The 16,765-nt window shown below is 44.7% G+C and overlaps 1 protein-coding gene across 2 annotated transcripts in view; it reads left to right on the top strand.

The window, feature by feature from the left end:
* Positions 1–5,000, top strand: part of dapk1 (death-associated protein kinase 1) — a 200,279-nt gene extending 195,279 nt beyond the window's left edge. For both annotated transcript variants that reach the window (XM_071351997.1, XM_071351996.1), the window contains exon 27: positions 70–5,000. In XM_071351997.1, the coding sequence (XP_071208098.1) occupies positions 70–963 (894 nt within the window). In that variant the 3' untranslated portion in view covers positions 964–5,000. The remainder of the gene's footprint in view (positions 1–69) is intronic.
* The last annotated feature ends 11,765 nt before the right edge of the window (positions 5,001–16,765 follow it).

Raw genomic sequence — 16,765 nt, 5'->3', positions numbered from 1 at the left:
TGCAGTATGTTTCCTCTCCCAGAATGCATAGCATGTTGAGTATGCTGTTTCCTGACCTCTGACCTCCAGGTGAACCTGTGTCGCTGGAGTCACCAGCAGCGCCCTGAGGATGATACAAGGGAGGGGCCTGACGGAGACATCCGCCTCTGGACCAATGGGGCAAAGGTGAGCCAAGGAGGAGCGGAGGCCATGATCCTATTGGTCAACCACGGCCAAGGGGTGGAGATCCAGGTCAGAGGTCACGACAGCGAACGGGCCAAGTGTTACACCCTCCTGGACACCATGGTTACCATCACCGAGTCGCTCCTGTCCTCCACCCTCCCTGGCCTCCTCACCGCCCGGTACTACCTCAGCCCCCAGCAGCTCAGAGAGCATCACGGTCCCGTCATGATCTACCAGCCTAAAGACTTCCTGAAGGCCCAGACCCAGAGAGAGACCAGCCTCACCAACACCATGGGCGGGTACAGGGAGAGCTTCAGCAGTATCCTAGCTTTGGGCTGTACTGAAGTCTATAGTCAGGGTCGTCTGTGTGCAGATGTCCACATCTCAGAGGTCAGCCTGCTGGCCAGGAGGAAGTTGTGTCGTCTGTTAGACCCTCCTGATGCGCTGGGGAAGGACTGGTGTCTGCTGGCTATGAACCTGGGTCTCACCTACCTGGTGGCCAAACACAGCTCCAGCCCCAACGGCACCCCAACCAATGGGGGCCCTGCCCCGGACAATGACCCCGCCCTCCTGGCCAGCCCCACGGCAGCGCTGCTCCTGGATTGGTCAGTCCGTCCAGACAGCACGGTGGGGTTGTTGATGTGGAAGCTGCGTGAGCTGGGGAGGCGCGACGCTGCTGACTTCCTGTTAAAGACCTCGCCTGTCTTCAGGGTCAACATAGAGGGTGTGGCTAGGGGAGGGGGCAGAGCCTGTAACGGAGGCACCTCCTACAACTCCATCAGCTCGGTCATCTCCCGGTGAGACGGGTGTAATCACTGGGAAACCAAGCGGGTAGAGAAACACAGGGACTTACCTGAATTGGGTTTTCTTTTTCCCGTTGCAAAACATTTTGCTTCAGTGTGCACTATTGAATACACACCATGTCCTGGATCAGAACAGCTTCCGCTCATCCTGATCTGGCCCACCAGAGGAGAAGACTAGAAACTGATCCTAGATCAGAGTCCTGACTGGGGAAACTAACTGTGTCCTGTCCCCAGAGTGAGGCTGGACTAACTAGGGCTGACGAACCAACCGACACCAAGTGCAATCTAATCTTTCCCGGGGGTTTAGTGTTAGTTCTCTCCTGTTAACCCCCTAGGTCACTGATGCTCTGTGAGACTGATGCTCTGTGCACATCCAGTGTCCATATAGCTCCCCTCCTCTCTTCTCCTACTCTCCTCTCTCTTCTCCTACTCTCCTCTCTCCTCCTCCTACACTTCTCTTTCCTTCTCCTACTCTCCTCTCTCTTCTCCTACTCTCCTCTCTCTTCTCCTACTCTCCTCTCTCCTCCTCCTACACTTCTCTTTCCTTCTCCTACTGTCCTCTCTCCTCCTCTCTCATCCTGTCCTCTCCTCTCTCATCCTGTTCTCTCACCTCCTCTCCTCCTCTCTCATCCTGTCCTCTCCTCTCTCATCCTGTTCTCTCACCTCCTCTCCTCCTCTCTCGTCCTGTCCTCTCCTCTCTCATCCTGTTCTCTCACCTCCTATCCTCCTCCACTCCTCACCATCCCTCTATATGAATGTTGAAATTAACTGGCTGTCCTGAGCTCCAAAGAGGATCCCAAATGGAACCCTACTGAAGTGGCACTAAACTTCAATAGCTACTATTTCTGCCCTGCTGCCCTGCTTGTCAGTACCTCTCAACTCCAACACAGCACTAGAAGTACAGTAAGGGGTTTTCTTTATTTTGACTGTTTTCTACATTGTAGAATAATAGTGAAGACATCAACACTGTGAAATAACATGGAATCATGTAGAAAACTAAAAAGTCTTTAACAAATCAAAATATATTTTAGATTCATCAAAGTAGCCACTCTTTGCCTTGATGACAGCTTTAGACACTCTTGACATTCTCTCAACCAGCTTCATGAGGTAGTCACCTGGAATGCATTTCAATTAACAGGTGTGCCTTGTTAAAAGTAAAAATGTGTGGATTTTTTTTATCCTTTCCTTACTGCATTTGAGCCAATCAGTTATGTTGTGACATACAGAAGATAGCCCTATTTGGTGAAAGACCAAGTCCATATTATGGCAAGAACAGCTCAAATATGAAAAGAGAAACAACAGTCCATCATTACTTTAAGACATGAAGGTCAGTCAATCTGGAACATTTCAAGAACTTTGAAAGTTTCTTCAAGTGCAGTCGCAAAAACCCTCAAGCGCTAAGATGAAACTGGCTCTCATGAGGACCGCCACAGGAAAGGAAGACCCAGAGTTACCTCTGCTGCAGAGGATAAGTTCATTAGGGTTAACTGCACCTCAGATTGCAGCCCAAATAAATGCTTCACAGAGTTCAAGTAACAGACACATCTCAACATCAACTGATCAGAGGAGACTTTGTGAATCAGGCCTTCATGGTTGAATTGCTGCAAAGAAACCACTACCAAAGGACACCAATAAGAAGAGGAGACTTGCTTGGGCCAAGAAACACGAGTAATGGACATTAGACTGGTGGAAATCTGTCCTTTGGTCTGATGAGTCTAAATTTGACCACAGAGTGAAGGAAAAGCAGCCAACAAGTGCTCAGCATATGTGGGAACTCCTTCAAGACTGTTGGAAAAGCATTCCAGGTGAAGCTGGTTGAGAGAATGCCAAGAGTGTACAAAGCTGTCATTAAGGCAAAGGGTGGCTACTTTGAAGAATCTGAAATGTAAACTATATGTTGATTTGTTTAACACTTTTTTGGTTACTACATGATTCCATATGTGTTATTTCATAGTTTTGATGTATTCACTATTATTCTACAATGTAGAAAATAGTAAAAATAAAGAAAAACCCTTGAATGAGTAGGTGTGTCCAAACATTTGACTGGTACTGTACATGTCAGCACATGCCCCTCAATGCAACACAACTGGTGTTCATGAAGGAAAATAAATAAATCCACCTCAGCAATGGAGGATTTGATATCAATCTGGGCTCATTTTATATACTGAGATTACAGTTTGATAACAGATGACGTCTCTGACCATCTCTTTCTGACATGATTACAGTTTGATAACAGATGAAGTCTCTGTCCATCTCTTTCTGACATGATAACAGGAGTTCAATGCTTGACTAGTTCCAACGACAGTGAGATCTTTCTGACCTTCTACCTCTCCTAAAAAGCACAACGGTCCAACAACCCTGTCTAGGGGGCTCTTCTAGTCCTGGGGTCTTCCCTACATAGTGCACCACAGAGCTCTGGTCAAAAGGGTTTCCTTTGGGATGGAACCCTGAACAGTCCATTGACCCTGGGTTAGTAACAGAGATACAGCACAGCAGTTGGGGACTACCAATGTGTTGAGAGATCCACAACCTAGTGGAACATCTGACTCTTAGGGCTGGTTTCCCGGTCACAGATTAAGCCTGGAGCAAATAAACACTTTGAATTAGTCCAGCAGGACTAGTCTTAATCTTAGTCTGGGAAACCAAATTCATACTGTTGCCTGAGCTAGTGGCTTAAGATCAGCAGGCTAACACAGTGTTGTGAAGAGAACTGTGTTTTAAACCCAGACAGAGACCTAGCTACCATGACAGGACCTTCCTAGCAGAAACAACATGTCCATTACTATGATGTGAATACCCAGAGGCCTTCACTTCACAGTCTACTCTGTCTGTTACCCTCCCAGCCCCCAGGTCTGTAGGGTTAGACTACAGTCAGTCCATTGTCTAACTCTTCTCCACAGTGTTGGACTCAGCTGGATGAACCATCCATATTATGTTGTGAAAGGGAACATGTTACACGGTGGAAGACGGAACACAGTGTTAGTAGTGGTGTCAGAGACAACATGTTGCTTCTCACCTGAACATACGTATCTTCTCCTGAAGAGCAACAGAGATTCCCAACAGAGGGTTTTTTTGTGGGTTTATTTTAGCGCACGCACCACACAGACACACACAGTAACTCTCAACTCTCCTACTGTTGCCTTGCTGAGCTGAAGAGCTGTGTCTGTCTGTGTCTGTGAAAGGGAAGTTACTAGTAGTGTATCACTGAGCTTTTAAAGTCTTCTAATGAACATTGAAATGTTTTTTGTTGTTTCTTGATTCTGATGGTAAGTGGCTTTCTTTGTTTCCTTGGATTTGACGCAGACCCAAAATTGCGTCCCAATTGGCACCCTATTCCCTATATAGTGCACTACTTTAGACCAGAGCCCTATTCCCTATATAGTGCACTACTTTAGACCAGGGCCCTATTCCCTATATAGTGCACTACTTTAGACCAGGGCCCTATTCCCTATATAGTGCACTACTTTAGACCAGAGCCCTATTCCCTATATAGTGCACTACTTTAGACCAGAGCCCTATTCCCTATATAGTGCACTACTTTAGACCAGAGCCCTATTCCCTATATAGTGCACTGCTTTAGACCAGGGCCCTATTCCCTATATAGTGCACTACTTTAGACCAGAGCCCTATTCCCTATATAGTGCACTACTTTAGACCAGAGCCCTATTCCCTATATAGTGCACTACTTTAGACCAGAGCCCTATTCCCTATATAGTGCACTACTTTAGACCAGAGCCCTATTCCCTATATAGTGCACTACTTTTGACCGGGGCCCGATATGGTTAGCACCATGTAGGGAATACAGTGCCATTTGTTGAGCACCCTCCGTATCGGTCTGTCTGAGCGCATGGAGACCAGGTGTATTTAAGACTTTGTACAGACACAACAGAAAGACGTCTCTCTCTCTCTCTTTCCTTGCTCAATAGCCTTGTTTGTATTTCTGATGAGATTGTTCCCATAGACTGGGATGATACCATGTCCTGAACCTGAACTAGTGTAGTAGTTACATTTGATAATAAATTGTTTACCTGAGAACATTGTGTACTGTGATTTATTAAATGCATAGCAATATTTCCCTCCCTCCCTTCTCTATAAATCTCCAGCTCCTGTTTATAGGTCAGATGTTCGTGACTGAAATCTTCCTGGTAATATTTTCCTCACCCATCAGATAAACAGCATGTTATTTTGATGTGAGAATGACCTGAACAGGCTTGAATTGTGTTTGTGTTGATGGTCAATCAGTGTTGTGATCATGTGTTCTGTTGAAAGTTAGTGGCAGATTAAGAAGAACCACTCTCTCACAATGATAGGTAAACACTAAGCACCACTGAGTGCCTCCACTGAACATTTTCCAGGGTAAACACTGTACAGACAAATAATTACCACAGTTATGTAATGACTGATTACCACAACATCTTTCTGAGGGATCTCATCTATGGTCTGCTGTCATACCAGATCAATATAGTTCAATGTGTTGACTTCACTGTGTTTAGTAAGAAGAGTGTAATATATTCAGATTCCTGAGCTGTTGTCAGACTGGCTATGGAAAACTGTTAGATGTGGTGATGTGAGGAACAACAGGTGGCGTTAGATGTGGTGATGTGAGGAACAACAGGTGGTGGTAGATGTGGTGAAGTGAGGAACAACAGGTGGTGGTAGATGTGGTGATGTGAGGAACAACAGGTGGTGGTAGATGTGGTGATGTGAGGAACAACAGGTGGTGGTAGATGTGGTGATGTGAGGAACAACAGGTGGTGTTAGATGTGGTGATGTGAGGAACAACAGGTGGTGGTAGATGTGGTGATGTGAGGGTACACTTTACATTAAGGTTCCATTTGTAAAACATTTATAACACTCTATAATCTCCTCAAACGTTTATAACAGCATATAATCTCCTCAAACGTTTAAAATAGCATATAATCTCAAATGTTTAACACTATTTAATCTCCTCAAATGTTTAACACTATTTAATCTCCTCAAATGTTTAACACTATTTAATCTCCTCAAACTGTTATAACACTATATAATCTCCTCAAGCATAATAGCATATAATCTCCTCAAATGTTTATAATATTGATGAAATCCGAGCACGGGTAGCATTCCAGAGAGACATCAGGGATTGCAACGTGCTCTGCTTCACGGAAACATGGCTAACTCAAGAGACGCTAACGGAGTCGGTGCAGCCAGCTGGTTTCTTCATGCATCGCGCCGACAGAAACAAACATCTTTCTGGTAAGAAGAGGGGCGGGGGGGTATGCCTTATGATTAACGAGACGTGGTGTGATCATCATAACAACACACAGGAACTCAAGTCATTCTGTTCACCTGATCTAGAACTCCTCACAATAAAATGTCGACCGCATTATCTACCAAGGGAATTCTCTTCAATCATAATCACAGCCGTATATATTCCCCCCCAAGCAGACACATCGATGGCCCTGAACGAACTTTATCTGACTCTTTGTAAACTGGAAACCACACACCCTGAGGCTGCATTCATCGTAGCTGGGGATTTTAACAAGGCTAATCTAAAAACAAAACTCCCTAAATTCTATCAGCATATCGATTGTGCTACCAGGGCTGGAAAAACCCTAGATCATTGTTATACTAATTTCCGCGACGCATATAAGGCCCTCCCCCGCCCCCCTTTCGGAAAAGCTGACCACGACTCCATTTTGTTGATTCCAGCCTACAAACAGAAACTAAAACAACAAGCTCCCGCGCTCAGGTCTGTTCAACGCTGGTCCGACCAATCTGATTCCACGCTTCAAGACTGCTTCGATCACGCGGATTGGAATATGTTCCGCATTGCGTCCAACAACAATATTGACGAATATGCTGATTCGGTGAGCGAGTTCATTAGGAAGTGCATTGACGATGTCGTACCCACAGCAACGATTAAAACATTCCCAAACCAGAAACCGTGGATTGACGGCAGCATTCGCGTGAAACTGAAAGCGCGAACCACTGCTTTTAACCAGGGCAAGGTGACCGGAAGCATGACCGAATACAAACAGTGTAGCTATTCTCTCCGCAAGGCAATCAAACAGGCTAAGTCCCAGTACAGAGACAAAATCGAGTCGCAATTCAACAGCTCAGACACAAGAGGTATGTGGCAGGGTCTACAGTCAATCACGGATTACAAAAAGAAAACCAGCCCCGTCGCGGACCAGGATGTCTTGCTCCCAGACAGGCTAAACAACTTTTTTGCCCGCTTTGAGGACAATACAGTGCCACTGACACGGCCCCCTACCAAAACCTGCGGGCTCTCCTTCACTGCAGCCGAGGTGAGTAAAACATTTAAACGTGTTAACCCTCGCAAGGCTGCAGGCCCAGACGGCATTCCCAGCCGCGTCCTCAGAGCATGCGCAGACCAGCTGGCTGGTGTGTTTACGGACATATTCAATCAATCCTTATCCCAGTCTGCTGTTCCCACATGCTTCAAGAGGGCCACCTTTGTTCCTGTTCCCAAGAAAGCTAAGGTAACTGAGCTAAACGACTACCGCCCCGTAGCACTCACTTCCGTCATCATGAAGTGCTTTGAGAGACTAGTCAAGGACCATATCACCTCCACCCTACCGGACACCCTGTAGGGGTGTCCAATTTGCTTACCGACCCAATTTGCTTACCGACCCAATAGGTCCACCCAAAAAAGGCCATGGTGGCGAGGTAAATACAATATAGCAAGTAAAACACTGGAATGGTAGATTTGCAGTGGAAGTAGAAATAGCAAAGTAGAAATAGAAATAATGGAGTGCAAAGGAGCAAAATAAATAAATAAATACAGTAGGGGAAGAGGTAGTTGTTTGGGCTAAATTATAGATGGACTATGTACAGGTGCAGTAATCTGTGAGCTGCTCTGACAGGCAGGCAGTGTTTCTCAGCCAGTTGAAATCATGAATCAGCTGGGGTAACAATTTAACTTTACGTCCGTCCCCTCGCCCCGGGCGCGAACCAGGGACCCTCTGCACACATCAACAACAGTCACCCACGAAGCGTCGTTGCCGATCGCTCCACAAAGGCCACGGCCCTTGCAAGGGGAACCACTACTTCAAGTCTCAGAGCAAGTGACGTCACCGACTGAAAGGCTGCTAGCGTGCACCACCGCTACCTAGCTAGCCATTTCACATCGGTTACACTGGCATCATTTTTATGGATAAATACAAAGAAATATCAATTGAAAAAAGGTAAAACGAAACAAAGTGCAGCTAGTTTGCGGTCTTTCCAGCTTCGGTTTGAAGTGATTGTGTTAGCTGTGTTGTTGGCTAGCTGTGTTGTTGCCTAGCTCCTCTGAACAACAGTGTCCTGATGAGAGAGCACATGTTCTATGCCAGGTGAAATCGTGCCTCATTAGCACATTGTTATGGAAGTATCCAAATAAATGTCACTAGAAAACAGCTTAAACAAATGCAAATGTGGCTAATTTGTTGTTATTCTGTCTGCACTCTTTGACGTGACTGTAAGTTAGCTGTAGTTGGCTAGCTAGCAAACAAGGGTTAAGAACGTTGCCAGCCAGTATGGCAATGGAACATTTAGAATGAACGACTGGGTCGCGCCCATAGATACAGAACAAAAAGACTGAACGACTGGGTCGCGTCTCTGGCAACCGAACCGATAGAACGAACGACTAGCCACCCAAAAGATGAAGTGTGTTTATTTTTTTACCTATATTTAAACTAGGCAAGTCAGTTGAGAACAAATTCTTATTTTCAATGACGGCCTAGGAACAGTGGGTTAACAGAACGACAGATTTTTACCTTGTCAGCTCGGGGATTCGATCTTGCAACCTTTCAGTTTCTAGTCCAACGCTCTAACCACTAGGTTACCTGCCGCCCCCATATAACGGATGACTGCAGGGTGCAAACTCAATCAAGGTGGAAATTCAACCTGAGATGTATAGCGCCCAAATGCACTCCTGGTTGAGCTGGTTGAGAGAATGCCAAGTGTGCAAAGCTGTCATCAAGGCAAAGGGCGGCTACTTTGAAGAATCTAAAATATATTTTGATTTTGATTTGTTTAACACTTTTTTTGGTTACTACATGATTCCATGTGTGTTATTTCATAGTTTTGATGTCTTCACTATTATTCTACAATGTAGAAAATAGTAAAAATAAAGAAAAACCCTTGAATGAGTAGGTGTGTCCAAACTGACTGGTACTGTATGTGTATATGTACATATGTATGTATATTATTGTACTGCTCTAGGGATATAATTATTGTTTGGATAACCTTATTTACTATTATCTATTGATTTTTACCTTTAATGCAGAGAACACCGGAAGAAGAATGATCATTTATTTACCACAGTTAATTATTGTAATGTTTGTGTCAATTAATCCCATAAGGAATGGGTTGCCAATTGGCAAAACAACATATCCATAACAACAGGTAATGCTTCTCCCTGGGGTCAACACAACGTATCCATAACAACAGGTAATGCGTCTCTCTGGGGTCAACACAACGTATCCATAACAACAGGTAATGCGTCTCTCTGGGGTCAACACAACGTATCCATAACAACAGGTAATGCTTCTCCCTGGGGTCAACACAACGTATCCATAACAACATATTCATAACGAGAGGTAAACAGACAGCTGTAGGTGTCAGTCAGGTCCAACATTCACTTGGACTCTTCTGTTTAAATAACGAATTCATCAATGATCCACTAGTGTATACCATTTGAGCTAGTGTATACCATTTGAGCTAGTGTATACCATTTGAGCTAGTGTATACCATTTGATCTAGTGTATACCATTTGAGCTAGTGTATACCATTTGAGCTAGTGTATACCATTTGAGCTAGTGTATACCATTTGAGCTAGTGTATACCATTTGAGCTAGTGTATACCATTTGAGCTAGTGTATACCATTTGAGCTAGTGTATACCATTTGAGCTAGTGTATACCATTTGAGCTAGTGTATACCATTTGAGCTAGTGTATAGTGTATACCAGGAGGAAATTCTCTAACCCTAACCCACAAGGATAGTAAACAGTGTGTGGCTGTTACAGAGAAGGTCTGAATTCCTACAGCATGCATGAACCCCAGGGTTACATCTGTGAGGACAGAGGGGGTATCGAGTGACAGCAAACCGTTTGTGACAGACAGCCGGGCGTGTGTCTGCTCTTTCTAACACAGAAGTTAAACACAGACCACTTCCTTATCACGCAAGACAAGTGTGCAACATTACACTGTTGTTGCTCAAACACAGAGAGGTGTTTTTCTGTAGAATAGGCCTATGTCAGTTTAATATTCTGTCATTATACCAGTGTTGGCTATTGGATGCAAGCAAAACAACACATTTTGGGGGGGAGGTGTTTTCCTGACACAGATTAGGCCTAGTCATGGACTTAAAAACAAGCTTAATGGAGAATCTCAATTGAAAATGATTTCTTCCAGGACTTTATCTATGTCCAGGAAACCGTACCCTAGCATCACAGGGTTGCTGTTCCCAGCGTTAGTGTTAACCCTGGACGAGTCCTAAGATACGTCCATGCGTGTCTGTTCCCAGCGTTAGGGTTAACCCTGGACGAGTCCTAAGATACGTCCATGCGTGTCTGTTCCCAGCGTTAGGGTTAACCCTGGACGAGTCCTAAGATACGTCCATGCGTGTCTGTTCCCAGCGTTAGGGTTAACCCTGGACGAGTCCTAAGATACGTCCATGCGTGTCTGTTCCCAGCGTTAGGGTTAACCCTGGACGAGTCCTAAGATACGTCCATGCGTGTCTGTTCCCAGGGATAGGGTTAACCCTGGACGAGTCCTAAGATACGTCCATGTGTGTCTGTTCCCAGCGTTAGGGTTAACCCTGGACGAGTCCTAAGATACGTCCATGTGTGTCTGTTCCCAGCGTTAGGGTTAACCCTGGACAAGTCCTAAGATGTGTCTGTTCCCAGCGTTAGGGTTAACCCTGGACGAGTCCTAAGATACGTCCATGCGTGTCTGTTCCCAGCGTTAGGGTTAACCCTGGACGAGTCCTAAGATACGTCCATGTGTGTCTGTTCCCAGCGTTAGGGTTAACCCTGGATGAGTCCTAAGATAGGTCCATGTGTGTCTGTTCCCAGCGTTAGGGTTAACCCTGGATGAGTCCTAAGATACGTCCATGTGTGTCTGTTCCCAGCGTTAGTGTTAACCCTGGACGAGTCCTAAGATACGTCCATGTGTGTCTGTTCCCAGCGTTAGGGTTAACTTTTACTTGGTACTCATCCCGGATCCGGGAGCACCCCCCACAGTAAAAAAGCTGACTAGCATAGCCTAGCATAGCGTCACAAGTAAATACTAGCATCTAAATATCATTAAATCACAAGTCCAAGACACCAGATGAAAGCTACAGATCTTGTGAATCCAGCCATCATTTCTGATTTTTAAAATGTTTTACAGGGAAGACACAATATGTAAATCTATTAGCTAACCACGATAGCAAAAGAAACAACTTTTTTTTACATTTACATTTACATTTAAGTCATTTAGCAGACGCTCTTATCCAGAGCGACTTACAAATTGGTGCATTCACCTTATGATATCCAGTGGAACAACCACTTTACAATAGTGCATCTAACTCTTTTAAGGGGGGGGGAGGGTTAGAAGGATTACTTTATCCTATCCTAGGTATTCCTTAAAGAGGTGGGGTTTCAGGTGTCTCCGGAAGGTGGTGATTGACTCCGCTGACCTGGCGTCGTGAGGGAGTTTGTTCCACCATTGGGGTGCCAGAGCAGCGAACAGTTTTGACTGGGCTGAGCGGGAACTGTACTTCCTCAGAGGTAGGGAGGCGAGCAGGCCAGAGGTGGATGAACGCAGTGCCCTTGTCTTCTTCTTTTTCTCCACCATTTTTTTCCTGCATGGGCAGCTATCACAATTTCGACTAAATAAAGATATATATATAGCCACTAACCAAGAAACAACTTCATAAGATGACAGTCTGATAACATATTTATGGTATAGCATATGTTTTTTTAGAAAAATTTGAATTTTTCAGGTATAAATCACAGTTTACCATTGCAGCCACTATCACAAAACTCACCCAAAGCGACTAGAATAACTACAGAGAGCAACGTGTATTACCTAATTACTCATCTTAAAACATTTCTGAAAAATACACAGCGTACAGCAAATGAAAGCCCAACATCTTGTGAATCCAGACAATATTTCAGATTTTCTAAGTGTTTTACAGCGAAAACACAATATATCGTTATATTAGCATACCACATGAGCTAACATCACCCCAGCATTGATTCAAGGCAAAAGGGGCGATAACGTTATCACCACCAAAATATATTAATTTTTTCACTAACCTTCTCAGAATTCTTCAGATGACAGTCCTGTAACATCATATTACACAATGCATATAGAGTTTGTTCGAAAATGTGCATATTTAGCATCACAAATCGTGGTTATGCTATGTAATCAGTCAAAACATGGCATGCATTCTGGCCGGCGCCATCTTGGAAGGGCACCTAAGTTTAAGATTATTTATCGATTAGATTGACAAAAAAAATACAGGTTGGACAGCTAATGAAAGATGCATTGGTTATTAATGCAACCGCTGATTTAGATTTTTTAAATTAACGTTACTAGACATACAGTGTGCGTTGCAGCCAGACTAGTGCCGCAATAATGGCCGAAAAATGCGTTTACATTTTTCCACATAAATACGGAATAAAATCATAAATAGCTCTTACTTTTGGACGAGCTTCCATTAGAATCTTGGGCAAGGTGTCCTTTTGTCCAAAAGAATCGTTGCTTTGTTGTAAAACGTCCACTTCAACTTCGGAACTAGCAGCTAACAGTAGCTACGTGGCACACACATGTCCAAATCCTCAAACGCAATACTACGAAAATTCCGAAAATAGCAATATACTCGCATAAACTGATATAAATCGGTTTCAAATAACTTCGTTATGATGTTTCTAACACCTATACCGAATTAAATTACAGACGGACATATCTAAGGCCGATAACTGAGCGTTTCAAAATGCTATCCTGAGGTCTTGCGTTGCGTAATGGCGGAAGTCGAAAAGAGAGCGCACCTCGTTCCTTGCCCTTTTATAAGCTCTGAGAAATACGTAGAAACACCATTCCACTTCTCATTGGTTACTGACATCCAGGGGAAGGCGGGTGCAGTTCATTTCGATCCATAGGGCACACACAGAGCTTTAAACTGATCCGAGATCAGAGCCTAGTTCCCAGCGTTAGTGTTAACCCTGGACGAGTCCTAAGATACGTCCATGCCAGAAGGATGCACATGTAAAGCATGCTGCTACTGGAGTATAGACACACCGACCTGTTACCTACACCAACATAGCAACCCTTCATTGATCCGGAAAGCTCCACACAGTTAACCTGCCTTTAACAGGGCCAGGGACTGTAATGTCATCCAGATATGACACATTAAATCATGATGCTTTGACTGTAGGGTCTGTTTGATGACTGTTGGTCTTAAATACTTCTCTGAGATTTTCTCTTTTCAACTTCCAAAATATGGGTGGGTAGATATTCACCCAGAATTGTTATTTCAGTACATTTTACGGTTCGAAAACTTCGACATGCATGTCATCATGCAATTCTGTCAAATCAAATTTGACTGAAGGGGTTGAGAGCGAAGCAGACTCACTGTGTCTGGGGGAACAGTGAATGACTCACTGTGTCTGGGGGAACAGCGGTTGACTCACTGTGTCTGGGGGAACAGCGGTTGACTCACTGTGTCTGGGGGAACAGCGGTTGACTCACTGTGTCTCGGGGAACAGCGGTTGACTCACTGTGTCTCGGGGAACAGCGGTTGACTCACTGTGTCTGGGGGAACAGCGGTTGGCTCACTGTGTCTGGGGGAACAGCGGTTGACTCACTGTGTCTGGGGGAACAGCGGTTGATCTTCTTCCTGTACGGACGATTCACCTGGGACATTCACAAATGGGTCGCGGATCCATTCCTTCTCCTTCGTGGTTCTTTGGCGGATTTGGAAGTAACGCTCAAACTCCGTTGACAGTGAAGCGATGATCGAGCACCAGTTGGGATAAAGACAGCCCAGTCTCAGTTTCTCCCATAATCCCTGCTAATGTTTGGAACATTTCAAATGTGCCCCTGTCCACTCGCCATCCCCACAGTTCCAGTTTGGCTTTGAATGCAGCCACTTTATCTGCCAACTTAAAGACAGCTGTCATTCTCCCCTGAAGTGACAGATTGAGTTCGTTGAGCAGGTTTAATAAAACAGGTAAGCGACCCGTTCCTCATCTTTGAAATGTGTTGCCAGTGGTGACTTTTTTTCTGAAAGAAATTTCTGCAGCGGCTCTCGTAACTCAAACACTCTGGCAAGCGATCTCCCCCTGGATAGTCATCTGACTTCTGTGTATAAGAGAAGAGGAAAGAAAGAAAGAAAAGGCATTTGTGCTGTGCGTCCATTTCCTCACGAAGCTGCCCAAACAGATGCGCGTTAAGGGCGTGTGCTTTGATGTGATTGATAGCTTTAATAACATAATTTAATACCACGGTAAATTCAGGTGACATTTTTCGGCTAGCCAGCATTTCTCTGTGAATGACACAGTGCGTAGACTCACATTCAGGCGCAACCTCTTTAACCCGGGTAGTGAAACCAGACAGCCGTCCAGTCATGGCAGCAGCCCCGTCCGTGCACACGCCAACACAGAATGACCAATCCAATTTTCCTGACATGTAATCATCCAAAGACTTGAGTAGTTCTGCGGCCGTTGTGTTGGTCGCCAGGGACAACGCACACAACATACCCTCACGCACATCATCCTGAAATATATATCGTACATCAACAAGCAGTATTGCCTTGTCGACGTCGGTAGATTCATCAACCTGGATTGCCACGGTGACACATTAAGCCTCTCTAATAATTGTGCCTCAACGTCCTCCGCTCTTTCATCAATTCGCCTGGTGACGGTGGTAGCAGAACGAGGAACCTGTGCTATCTTTTTAGCCGCAGCCTCTCCTAAGAGTTCACGTCTAAATGTCCTTAGCAGCAGGTAGAATCAACTCCTCGCCAATAGTGAAAGGCTTCTTGGCCTTAGCAATACGGCTAGCATGACGCTCTCAGTGCAGCCACGTTTGTTGATGCGGTGGCTTTCAAGACTTGCGTCTGTCCTTCTTGTTCACGTTTTTCTTTTCTCAAAGAATTCAACAGGTTTGTCTTTAAGTGCAGGGTGCTTGGATTCGATGTGCCGAAGCAGTTTTGAGGGCTTCATTGACTCGTTAGATAGCCTATCTCCACATACTACGCACAGGGGGCTTGGAGCATGCGAGTCGCCTGTCGCAATACAGCCATATTTTAGATAGGACTCATCATATTTTCTATTGAATGAGGTTTTCTTTTTTTTTCAGTCTCGGGCTCTGCTGTCTCTGCATGGTCGACATCGTCGTTGGGTCTTTTATCCAAAATTAAATCTAGAATCGGCTTCCTATATTGCAACAAAGCATCCTTCACTCATGCTGCCAAACATACCCTCGTAAAACTGACCATCCTACCGATCCTCGACTTCGGTGATGTCATCTATAAAATAGCCTCCAACACCCTACTCAACAAACTGGATGCAGTCTATCACAGTGCCATCCGTTTTGTCACCAAAGCCCCATATACTACCCACCACTGCGACCTGTATGCTCTCGTTGGCTGGCCCTCGCTTCATACTCGTCGCCAAACCCACTGGCTACAGGTTATCTACAAGTCTCTGCTAGGTAAAACCCTGCCTTATCTCAGCTCACAGGTCACCATAGCAGCACCCACCCGTAGCACGCGCTCCAGCAGGTATATCTCACTGGTCACCCCCAAAGCCAATTCCTCCTTTGGTCATCTTTCCTTCCAGTTCTCTGCTGCCAATGACTGGAACAAACTGCAAATATCACTGAAGCTGGAGACTCATATCTCCCTCACTAGCTTTAAGCACCAGCTGTCAGAGAAGCTCACAGATCACTGCACCTGTACATAGCCCATTTGTAAACAGCCCATCCAACTACCTCATCCCCATAATGTATTTATTTATTTATCTTGCTCCTTTGCACCCCAGTATCTCTACTTGCACATTCATCTTCTGCACATCTACCATTCCAGTGTTTAATTGCTATATTGTAATTACTTCGCCACCATGGCCTATTTTATTGCCTTAACTCCCTTATCTTACCTCATTTGCACTCACTGTATATAGACTTTTTGTTTCCTTTTGTTCTACTGTATTATTGATTGTATGTTTTGTTTATTCCATGTGTGTCGAATTGCTATGCTTTATCTTCGCCAGGTTGCAGTTGTAAATGAGAACTTGTCCTCAACTGGCCTACCTGTTTAAATAAAAAATAAAAAAATAACAAAAATCTCCCTTACCCCTTCCGAAGAAGCTCTCCAGCGACGTTTGTTTTTATTCACGTCAGCTAACGTAGCTAGCTAGTACAAAGTTGCCCGGGCAACACATTTCCCTCAGACCGTGATGAACTCGATTCGCGCTAATTACTCGACAATTACGCTAGAAAAGGACCAACAGACTCAGTTCAATGTAATTACTACACAAATAGCCTATAATTGTATATAATTATTATTTTAAATGAGTTATTTATCCTTTCTGTGCGGCACGGTAGCGAATGTGCCGTGCCCCGATACCGCTGCTCTAGTGTACAATCTGTCCTCATCTGAGGCATCATGGAAACTATTGGTCTCTGAGTTTTTTGGACCTAAAGATGCCTGAAAAGGTGTTGTGAGAATCATTGGTTTGCAGAGAAAATATCTAGTTATCACGAGACACAGTGTTATGTTGTTAGACAATCGGTGTACTGTGGGCTGCCTATCAGTCTGGTTCATCTT

This window comes from Salvelinus alpinus, chromosome 19 (genome assembly GCF_045679555.1).
Source record: "Salvelinus alpinus chromosome 19, SLU_Salpinus.1, whole genome shotgun sequence".
Taxonomy (NCBI): Eukaryota; Metazoa; Chordata; class Actinopteri; order Salmoniformes; family Salmonidae; genus Salvelinus; species Salvelinus alpinus.
This window is presented reverse-complemented; position numbering and strand designations above follow the sequence as displayed.